Here is a 12,181-nt window from a genome sequence, read left to right as displayed (position 1 = left end):
TGGGTGGTAGTTACATAGGTGTTTATAATAATTCACTAAATTATATATTTGTTTTATACGTTTTTCTAAATGTTTAATTTCACAATGAAAAAAGATTTTGAAAACCCTTAGATTAGGTTTCCTACATCCCTCCATGTGTCAAAAAAAAAAAAAATTACAGCTGGATTAAAGATTTGAATGCAGAAAGCAAAATTATAAGGGCTAGAAGAAAACATGGATAAATATGTGTTAGGGGTCTCCAAGACCACCCCCAGGTTCAGTGATTCGCTAGGAGGATTCACAGGACTCAGCATATATTTATACTCACAGCTAAAGTTTATTACAGCAAAAGGATACAAAGCAAAATTGGCAAAAGGAAAAGGCACATGAGACGAAGTCTGCAGGAAACCAGGTGCAAGCTTTCAAGAGGTCTCACCCGGTGGAGTCACCATGGTTGTGCTTTGTTCCTCTAGCAGTGAATGTGACAGCACATGTGAAATGCTGTCTACCAGGGGTGCTCATTAGAGACTCAGTCCTGAGGGTTTTTATTTGGTGCCGCTCACACTGGCACCTTCTGCCAAACATGTACCAAAATTCCAGATTCCCAGAAGGAAAGCAGGTGTCCAGCATAAACCATACTGTTTGTATAAACAGTTTAGGCACTGTGAGTCACTCTTCCCAGTTTTGGGAATGGTGGGAACCCTCCTGAAATCCAAGTTTCCAGATGCCAGCCAGGGCCAGCCTTGGCAAGCAACGACTTCTAAGGATAGCAGTCTCTCTTTTCTGCAGAATATAATATATTTTTTTATTATTTTGGAGTGAAAAAGGCACTTTTAAGCGTGATTAGAAACTCAGAGCCATAAAAGGAAGGAATGGTTAATTTAAATTTAAAAAACTTAGATACGAAAAGAAAGTCATACAGAGTCACAGAGCATACCAGGAAAAAGCATTTGTATGTATGGGAGAAAACGGAGAGATTTTTCCAATACGTAAAAGCTTTTACAAGTCAGGGACTTAAAAGAATAATGAGTAATTTGCTGAAGAAGATATTTCAAATGATCAATAAATATTTGAAAAGATACTTTGCCTCAGTAATAAAATAGGTATGAAAAACAACAGTGTGACCTTTTTTCATTTCTCATATTCAGCTAATATTGATTACAATCTTTGTAAGATTGATTACTCACTGTAGGATTGGGTATAGGAAAATTGGTACTTATATAAACTGCTGGTAGTATAACTCAGCACACCCATTTTCAGGGTTTTTTTTCCAAAATCGATTAAAACTTAATGATACACTTACCCTTTGACTCAGCAGTTCCATTTCTAGGGTTTTAGCTTACAGAAACCCATACAAGTGTACAGATACACATGGATAAAGCAGTTCTTTAGAATGTTTATAGTACTATAAAATTGGTAGTAACACAAATAGAGGGTTAGTTAAATAAATTATCCTACTTCTCTAGGCAGTTGCCATGTCACCATGATCAATTAGATCTTTATGTAGTACAATGTATATTTAAGATTTTTTTAGATATGCAAGTAATTTTTAGTATAATTTAGTATTAAAACCTGACCTGAATGGAAATGAAGTTTTTTATAATTTTTAATGATCCCACTTAGTGTGAGTGTTCATATGTTTTATTGAAGAAATATGAATGTGTTTGATTATAGGTACTGTCCTAGAATCTATGGGGTGGATAGGGTTTTAGATAAAGGATTTGTGTTAACTAAAAAAAAAATAAAACCATAAAATAGTATGTGTCATATTCCAATTTTTAGGTTAAAATAATATTAGTGTGTGAATAGGAAAAAATAATAGTTTAGAATATAGTCCCTGTATTTAAATTATTATTTGAGGATATGGCAGTGTCTTTGATTTTCTCATAAGTGAAATTAATTCAACATAAATTTGAATAAGATAAATAACATAATTGCGGAGAGGATGGCACTTGCTCTTGATGCTGAAGTACTGTTTGTTATATCTCAGACATTTGTGTGATGACTCGGAGAATCTCAGTTTCTACAACTAAAAACTGAGTCTTTGTGGAAGCCGAACTTGAGTTTTAGAGTCCTTTTGCATTTTAAGAACTTCTGGTTACATTTCTTCTTTCACATGTTTCAGGAAGCTGTCTCAGCTCTTAGAGTGCTTAATCTGCTCAACATGTATATCAACTCTCTTGGCAAGAGTCTTGCTCTTGTTTGTTTATAACAATGCCAAATGCACTCTGGGGAACGTTGTAGACTCTTCCAGTTTTGCCGTGGTGACATTGGTGGGGCATCTTTTTGAACAGCGCTCATTCCTTGGATGTCTACAGTATCACCTTTCTTATAGTTTCATATGTATGTGGCCAAAGGAACAACTCTGTTTTCTAGAAGTCCTAGAGAACATATAGCAGCTGCCTCTCCTCTTTCCCTTTGTGTTGGTCATTTCGCTGGGTTGCTGGAAGATGGCAGTTCTGGCCGAAAGGAACTTGGACAGTTTCTGTAGCTAAAATCTGTAGGCGGTTTCCATTGCCTACTTTCCACTGCCTACAGTCTATACGGCACTAAGGTAGAGCCTCCTTACCTGTAACTTCTACAAATGTGGATTGCATTCACTATTCCTAAGAACTCTTCACAGCAGCATTCAGCAGTTACGAAATAGAATCATTTGGTCTAGTAATCTCATAGTATCAGCCTGCCTGCCTTTCCTTTCTTCTCTTATTATTAATTTTAAAAGCTAAACTTGAGACCGTATTTGGATTTCACCACTTTTTCCATTAATGTTCTCTTTCTTTTCTAGGTTACAATCCAGGGCACCGCATTACATTTAGTTGTCATGCCTCCTCAATCTTCTCTGGTCTGTGACTTTTTTTAGTCTTTCATTATTTTTCTTGATCTTGAAAGTCTTGAGCTGTACTGGTCAAATATCCTGTAGAATATCTCTCAGTTTTAGTTTTTCTTTTGTTTCACTCATGGTTAGATGGGGCTTGTGGATTTTGGAAAGAATACCACAGAAGTGAGATGCCTTTCTTGTCACATCATTATCAGGGATCATGATATCCATATGACATCACTGATGATTTTAACTTTCATCACTTGGTTAAGATAGTATTTTTCTGGTTTCTCCATTGTAAAGTTAACATTTTGCTGTTCTTTGGAAATAAGTCACTAACTGTAGCCTACCCTGAAGGAGGGATGGAGTCAGGAATTAAGCTCTACCTCCCGTAGAGGGAAGCATTTAAATGTATTATTTGGAATTCTATAAGAAAGAGTTGTCTCTTATCCCCAGTGTATTTAATCATTTATTTAGATCAGTATGGACTCATGTAGATGTATTTTTGTATTTTGTGTTGTTATCCAATACTCCATTATTCTGTTCTTCAAGTTGTTCCAAATTTGTCCATAGTGGAGCTCTTTCAGGGCAATTCTTGTATCCCTTTGATATGTTCCAGGACCCATTTTCTTTATTGTACAAGATGCTTCAAGTTCATCTTTTTTCCCCTTGTCTCAGCCCTAGAATCAGCCATTTTTTTTTCAAGGAACCTGGTTCCTTTTATTGGAGAATGGTATTTAAAAACCAAGATTGGGTGTTGGGTGTGCTTGTTGCTACTAGAGTGTCATTGCTTCAAGGCTCTTCAAGATATATGTGTCTTCTTGAAAATAAAATGGAAATTTTTAAAAGCATACAGAAAAGCACAAATATTCACTATCATACAGCTTGAACAATTATTAATTAGTGGCCAATTTGGTTTCATGTATATGGCCTCTCCCCATTCTTCATCCCAGCACCCTGATTATTTTTATTTTTATGACGACGTAAATGAGGCTATGGCTTTGTTTTTATTTATTTACATATTTTAAAATTATTGCATATATGTAAGGTGTACAACATGATGATATTGATATACATATTCGTAGTGTGGCGATTACTAGTCAAGCTAATTAACATTTTTTCACATCGTTAAACTATTTCTTTTGTGATGAGAACTTTTGAAATCTACTCTCAGCAAATTTCTAGTACATCTCTGATTATTTGATGTAAATCCCAGCAACTGTATTATCACACCTGTAGATATTTTCAGCCTTTATCTCTGAAAAAAGGACTCTTTTAAATAAAAAAAATTTAAATTGAAGTATAAAAAAGATATATTAGGCAATATGAAAGTGTAGAGCTTGATGGATTTTTATAAATGTATGTAACTGAAAACCGTGATCCAGATCCAGGACATTTCCAGCCCTCTAGAATGCCACCTAAACATGACTGATAATTTTTCTAAGAACCTTTAAAAAACAAACATAACTTCAATACCATAGAGCACCTAAAAAATTAATAATAATTCCTTGAAATCAAATATCCAGTCATTTGCAGTGGGTAGATTCTCCTCTCGCCCGCTCATCCTTCCCTTCCCCTGTAGTGTATTGGTTAAAGAGACAGAAGCAATGTGTTGGTTGCTCATACTGTAATTGATCACAGTCTGGATTTGGCAAGGGCATCCCTGTGGTGTTTAACATGTTTTTCTCACTGTGGCTTTCTTGGTTTTAAATTTGTTTCTTACATTCTGATGATGTAACCCCAGTACAGTAATGGGCAGTGATTCTTTCTTTGGAGAAACTTCATCAGTAAGATATATTCATTAAATATTATCCTTGGTGTCTGATTAAAGTTTTTCAGCCTTGCTCTTCTAGCTAGGTCTAGAAGATTTCAAAAATTTTGTATCCTTTCCAGTATCAGAATTTTGTTATTTTCAGCTTTGTTTTCCTCTCTTACAGAGGTTAAATGACCTGGACAGCTGTAAGACAGTTTAATTAGCTAGTAAATGTTTTTAGTGTTGTTTCATGGCTGTGTCAAAATCATCTGCATATAGGGCTAGCTATGGTTGAAGTTCTGACTAAAGGATCTATAAGACAGTGTAAAGATTAAGCCATGAAAATAATTAGTATTGGTTGTGTTTGATTTGCTAAGTTCTCCTTTTTTTCTTTTTATATTATAGATCAGCTTGAACGGGTCTTTTTACGACTTGGCCATGCTGAAACCGATGAACAGTTACAGAATATTATATCTAAATTTCTTCCTCCTGTTTTGCTCAAGCTGTCTAGCACCCAGGAAGGAGTACGTAAGAAGGTAAGCATGTTGGGACAGTTGGGGAAATTAAATGGTGAATAAATGGGTATATATTAAGAAGTAAGCTTTCTGTTCCCATTATTGAAATCTTGGTTCATCTTAATTATGGCCTTTCAAAATGCAGAGTAAGTCTAGGACCAGCTTACGTGATTTAAAGGTAGCTTTTGTGTGTGTAGCACAGCTGCATTTAACACCACCTATACAGATGATATAATTGAGATAATTATTCTGAAATATATGACGACTTGATCTAAAATCTATGCTTTTGATTCCAATATGAATGGAGCAAAAATATTCTTGGTGGTAATGGAGCAAAAATATTCTTTAATCATTAACTGACTGTGCATATAACCTTAATTAAAAATAAGCAAAATAAATTTTTTAAAAGCAAAGTGTTGTTGTATAACTCCTGTTTTAGGATTCTGTAAAGTACTGTTACCAAAGTTTGATAACTATCACATCAGGGTTTTCTTTTTTAACCTAATTATTCTATATGGAACATTTGCCTCCTTCATTTTTAGATAGTTCGTTAGTCTTCCGGTTATAGGTATTTGGACTAGCATCAGGTTTCATCTTTTGGGCCACTCTAATTGATTGGCAGTGGCTTCCTGGAGATCTGCCCTGAGAGGGATTCTGAGGCCCATCCTGATTTGGCTTCAGTGGCGAAAGAGTATCTTTGAGAATGTCTGTTATGTTTGAAAGAAGGGATAGGGCATATTCTAGGGCATTCTAGTTACATATTCGACATGCCTGTTAATACTGCTTTGCTGAGATAAATATGTTTTTGATCATGTCACTATTCTATTTAAAACTCTTCTGTGGCCTTCTCTTACCCTCAGGATAGCAAGGTATTAAAGGCCCTACATGAGTTGATTTCTGCTTACTTATTTAGCTTCATTGGCCTTGTCATTCATTTGACAAATATTTACCAAATGCCTTCTATATGCCAGATGTTAGGGATATGTTGGTAGATCAAAGAGACATCTAGTTGATGAGACGAGTATTAAATAATCAGGCAAATAGTATCTAGTTATAAACTATAATAAATGTTAAGCTGGAATAGGATTCTGTGAAAGAATGTATCTGGGGCATGAGAGAGACCTCTGTGTGTGTCTTGGAAGTAGCCAGACAGAGATGAGGAAGATGATTGAAGACGGAGATGGCCCTGTGCAGAGGTTCTGAGCTCTCAGGGAGTTGAAGAGGTCCACAGTGATGCATGCTGTGCACGAGAAGAAGAGTGATGAATTCAGGCATTAGGGAAAGGAAACAAGGATTCCAGTGGGCAGCTATTAGAAAGCTCATGTGTAAATAATTTCGATATATGAAATTTTGAAATCGATGCAACTAAGAATTTGTATTGACTTTCAGTTATGTAATTTTTGGGTTTCTAACTATCAATTTCATAATGCATGTTAGACTTAACCAGGATGCCTCCTGTAAGTTTGCTGGGTAAACTAAATGAAAGAGAAATGAAAGTTTTAGATTTCTACTGACGCATCATTGGAGTGCATTTCCTATTTTAAGGAAAATGAAGGTTGTTATATAGAATTCTACTTTATCATTAACTTTGTATATTCAGACTCATTAGAATAGCTAACAATTAAAGACTGCCCGTACTGTGTGTTGACAAGGATGTGGAGCAGCTGGAGCTCTCCTAGACTGCTGGTGGGAGTGTAAAGCAGTACTAGAACAGCCACTTTGGAGACTGGAATATTCTAAAGCTTATCATGAGCATAGTCTATGACCAAGCATTTCCAATCCTGAGCTTATATACAACAGAATTGTGTATATATATGCACCAAAAGGCATATCTAAGAATGTTCATAGCAGCACTATTCGTAATAGGCCAAACTGGAAATAATCTAATGTCAATCAAGAGGAGAATGGCTAAATTGTATTTTCCTACTAGAGCAATGAAAGCGAACTATTGCTGTGAGCAATAACATGAATGAATCTCAGATATAATGTAGAACGAAAAATATTCAGACACATGAGTTCATCCTATATGTTCCATTTATATATAGTAAATTTAAAAATGGTATTAGACTCATGGACATGGATAATAGACTAGTTACCAAGGGTAAGGGAAGGAGAGATATAGGTGGGGTAAAAGGGGTCAAATATGTGGTGACAGAAAAAAATCTACCTATGGGCAATGAACACACAATGCAATATATATATGCCTTACTGTTGAATTGTACACCTGGAACTTACTAGATTTCATTAACCAATGTCACCATAATAAAAAGAAATAAATTTAACAGTAATTAAAAAAAATAAAATAAAAATGGTATTAGAAATTGGTGGGGGTGGTAACCTTTGGGGCAAAGGGGTTAATGAGTAGGGAGGGGATAGGGTACAGGGCTTTTGTGGTTCCGGTGGTGGTTACATAGCTGTCTTTTGTGAAAATTTATTGAGCCATATACTCTCAATTGTGTACTCTAGCTATGTGCTGTACTTCAGTTAAAAAGTTTATTAATGAATAAATGAATATAAGTTAATGAGTAGTAATGAGAACTGATATGGCCAAAATAATATATACCTGAGTGTGGTAATTTTAGAGGCTTACCGACAGAAGTTAGCTGTTACCTATTTAGCTAGGACTGGTTTAGCTGATTTCTTGATTTTTATGGGTTTATAGAAGATTCTCGATGGTGAATAACCAAATTTAGGAAATTTAGTATTTAAGGTGATAAAATTCGTAGAAGAAAATTAAGCAGTTAATCCATTTAAAGTAATAAAAAAAATTATCATAAAAAAGAATGCCTGTAATTGTGGTCATGATTGTCTGTCACCATCAATGATTTTTTATCGAGTCTGTCTAGCAGTCAACCGAGATTAGATTGTCATAAGAGGGCTATTTTCTTTAGCTTGGTTCCTCCTGATTCTTTTCCTCATCATCAGCTGTATCACATGTCTGGATCAGGTGGGAAGTTTGGATGAAGAATTCATGGTAATGCAAGTTTCTAGGTCTCTGTAAGGTATCAGGGATCCCAAGGACATCTCACACTGACACTTCAGATGAATTGAGCTTAACTATCAGTTTTTGAAAAGTTAAAAATATGGACCTTGGAGTCACATCTCGAGTAAGCCATTTGCTGGCTCAGTATCTTTGGGCAAGGTACTTTATACTTCCTTGAGCCTCTGCTTCCTCACTTATAAGTGGAATGACAAAGTGGAATGAAGTACCACCTCTCTGGTTGTTGTGAGAATCAAATGAGATAAGGAATGCAAAATGCTATGTACAAGTCTGCTTTTCAGTGCTCCATCTTAGCAAGATAATCTCACTTTTATAGTAAGACTGGGGCCATTTGACATAAGCCTCTATCTTCTTTTCCACCCATGGGAATTGTTGACGTCAACCTCTATTTCTGCTGTCTTTTCCCACTTAAAGTAGGGGAAGGTTGTTATTCCTTAAAACTCTTTAGTAGAATCAGAAGATCTTCAGAATAAAGTGAAAATTCCTCAGCATTTTACCTGAATCCTTTTATAACTGAGCCCTGCTTCTAAAACTCTTACCTTTCTGTGTTTCAATCAGGTGCAGTACGCCATGTTCTTTTAGACCTCTGTACCTTATAACTGATTCTCTGCTTGGAAATTTATCTGGTCTTCAGGACTTAGTGTTCTTGTCACTTCCTCTCTGAAGTCCTCCTTGATTTGGCAGATACTTTTTCTTCTGGAAACCCATAGTACAGGCATACCTCACTTTATTGCACTTCACAGATGTTGCATTTTTTACAAATTGAAAGCAAGACCCTCCACTGGCAAAATGATTACTGCCTTGCTTTATTATGATATTCACCATAATGCGATGGTCTGGAACTGAACTGCAGTATCTGAGGTATGCCTGTGTCTTGTACAGGTAGTATTCATGGTGATCTTAGTTTGGGCCGCCATAACAAAATACTCTATAGACTGAATGACTTAAACAACAAACATTTATTTCTCACAATTCTGGAGGCTGGAAGTCTGAGATCGAGGCCAGCATGGTCAGGTTCTTTGTTCATGAATTCTTCGTAGTTTATAGAGAGCAGCCTTCTTGCTGTGTCCCCACATGGCAGAGAGAAAAACTCTGATCCCTTTATCCTCTTAGAAGGACACCCACCCACCCCATCATGAGCTTCACCCCCATGATCTCATCTAAACTAATTAATATCCCAAGTCATCCCACTGGTGTTCAGGGCTTCAACATAAGAATTTTGGAGAGACATAAACGTTCATTCCAGAGCATGGTGTGTTTCAGTCATTTGTTCACAGGTCTTTTGGGAGACTGTCTCTCAGTATTAGCCCATCTGGGATCTCAACTTTGATTAACTAAAGGACATCGTAAAATAAATTCACTAGTAAAATCTGGCGAATGAATTCTTGGGGGATATTTTATACTCCCTTTCTGGGATGTAAATTTACATTTTTAAAGAGAAAGTAGCTACTATTCCTCAAACTAAGTGATATCTGAGAAATGAATTTGTTTTTAAATGATAGTCAATAATTTCAGTTCATATTTCTCTGTATTTTAGGTAATGGAACTGTTGGTCCATCTGAATAAGCGCATAAAAAGCCGCCCCAAAATACAACTCCCAGTAGAGACACTATTGGTTCAATACCAGGACCCTGCTGCAGTTTCCTTTGTCACAGTGAGTGTTATCTTGGACTGTTTTCTGACTTATAGTAAGTTTTCTTTTATAACATTTATTAGATGTCATTAGCATATTGATAACTTAGAATTTTACTGTAGCCTTTTTCTAAGTGAAGTATGCGATTTCTTTTTTAAATGACACATTGTTTTGCCACTGAGTACTCATCCAGAGGAAATATTACCATAACGGCAGTGGTAGAAACAGAATAATGCATGGGTGTTTATACTGGCAAAGTAATGTTGGTGAAATGACTTGTCAGATATTTTGATCTATAAAAGAATGATTTGATTCTTAGTAAAAGATTATATGAGACCAGTTTGAATAAAGAAAATGGTTATATAACATGGGCATGAATAAAGGATAACAGAAGAAAAAAGGGTAAAATGGAAGAAGAGTTAGGAAGGCTGAATTTTTAAAACATCTCTCTGGTGTGCGTGTGCGTGTGCGTGTGCGTGTGCGTGTGCGTGTGTGTGTGTGTGTGTATACGTATACGTATACGCATACACTCTCAGAAAGATATCTTTTTTAAAAGTGGAGTAAACTGAGGCTGGTAAGAAACATTCCTCTTGAATTGTCTTCATGAAAATTGTTCCTCTCGAATTGTCTTCATAAAAAATGTTGTCTGATGACAGGTGATATTTTTTCTTGGCCCTTATAGTTTCTTGCATTGAGGCAGAATCTTTTGGGTCTTATCTAACATCTGGACTCCAGACCTTTGGAGCTACCTACTGGTCCAGACGTCTTGTCTGTGCCTCTGGACATATAGCTTCATTATAGATGTTCCTTTCTTTAAGCACATAGGAACATTGTGTGCCATTAAAATTGCCAAATAGGTTGGGTTTTAAGGAAAAGGATAGCCTTACGAAGTCTGTTCTAAAGTGAAGAATCCTTCAGAAAAGCAAATCTTTATATTATGCATTTATGGGGTTTGCTTAAAATTAGTCATTCATATGGATTAAAGTGGTACAAGCACACCAGAAGCACTCAGCTTCCCTTGGTTCATCACCCATTGGTCGTTATTAGAGTGAGGAACCAGAGTGCTGCAATATGCTAAGGTTGTTTTAGGAGCAGACAGTTGGGATAATATGTGGTCTCCCATGTGGTCTCCTCTTAGCTTGAAAGGCTTAATGCAACAAATTGGGAGAGCTGATGATAATGTGTAGTATGCATGTTTAGATAAGTCAAACAATTACTTTGTTCTTTTCAGTGAAAAGTAATTGCATATATGAGTATTTTTTCCCCAGCTTCGAGACATAATTGACAATTAAATTGTATATATTTAAAGTATACAATGTGGTGATTTGATATATGTGTACAGGAGTGTTTTAGATTAGGTGTTGCTCCCTACATGAAGCCCATTTTAGAGCAAGCATTTTGAATAAGTGGGACTGTAATTCATCCTGAAATATAATTGTTGGTCAAAGTGTAATAAACATGTGGAAGGAAGATGCGACTTCTTTGTTATAAGTTTGAGTTAGCAATCATATGATTTTGTTGAAATCCTTGAGTATTTCCCTCACACTCACTTGCTTTTCTCTCATTGCCTTAGAATTTTACTATAATTTATGTTAAGATGGGCTATCCACGCCTACCGGTGGAAAAACAGTGTGAACTGGCCCCCACGCTCCTCACTGCGATGGAAGGGAAGCCTCAGCCACAGCAGGACAGGTATGCTTTTCTCAGTTTCCTTGTTTCCTATCCACAAGAGTCAACAGCTGCCATTCAAAAACAGGTCCACACATTTGGTAAATATAGCAAATATAAAGGCTTGAGCTCTTTCAGCTGACAAATAATCGAATTTTCTGTGATACATTATTATTTTGTCAGTACTATCAAAAAATTTCTTAATGTGAGCATATCAAGCATTGTGGAGCTAACATTTTTCTCAATTTAAATGCATTTTTTTTTTTTTTTGTCAATTTGAGGCAACGAATTTTCTGTGATTGCAAAAATTAGAGTTATAAAATGCTTTTCATCAAAACATTTCTATCTTGGAGGATATAAAGTTTCAGAGTAGTTTTCTTAAGGAACAGATCACTTGTTTATATTAATATGGGAATTGATTGGAGAGGTGACAAGATTTAGATAACATCCTTCATTTCTCATCTTAGCCACAAGTTTTGTATTGTAGCTATGTAGTGGTGCGAAGTCATGAAGAGGGCAGAAGTTGTTGAGGAAAGATGGAGTTAAATGTTTTCAGTTCACCTTTTTAGAGCATATACATTTAAAAAAGACTGCGATACAGACATACAAGTAACAATAAACATTACAAGCACTATTTGAAATTGTTTTCATGTTTTAAGACTCACAAAAGGTATATACAGTGAAAGAATTACTGAAGCTATGTTAAATTCACACACTGGAAATTTTAATATTTCAGATATTGACATGATTGATTTTTAATTTAACTTTAGAATAACTTTATTTTAATTAACTGTGGAAAGGAAAAAAAATATTA

At 35.7% G+C, this 12,181-nt stretch overlaps 1 protein-coding gene across 5 annotated transcripts in view; it reads left to right on the top strand.

Moving 5' to 3' along the window:
- ECPAS (Ecm29 proteasome adaptor and scaffold) overlaps window positions 1-12,181 on the top strand; it is an 87,291-nt gene that overhangs the window by 17,605 nt on the left and 57,505 nt on the right. For all 5 annotated transcript variants that reach the window (XM_039870698.1, XM_039870696.1, XM_039870699.1 and 2 more), the window contains 3 exons: window positions 4,956-5,086; window positions 9,604-9,720; window positions 11,273-11,391. In XM_039870698.1, the coding sequence (XP_039726632.1) occupies window positions 4,956-5,086; window positions 9,604-9,720; window positions 11,273-11,391 (367 nt within the window). The remainder of the gene's footprint in view (window positions 1-4,955; window positions 5,087-9,603; window positions 9,721-11,272; window positions 11,392-12,181) is intronic.

This window comes from Pteropus medius, unplaced genomic scaffold (assembly GCF_902729225.1).
Source record: "Pteropus medius unplaced genomic scaffold, Ma_sr-lr_union100, whole genome shotgun sequence".
NCBI classification, from domain to species: Eukaryota; Metazoa; Chordata; class Mammalia; order Chiroptera; family Pteropodidae; genus Pteropus; species Pteropus medius.
This window is presented reverse-complemented; position numbering and strand designations above follow the sequence as displayed.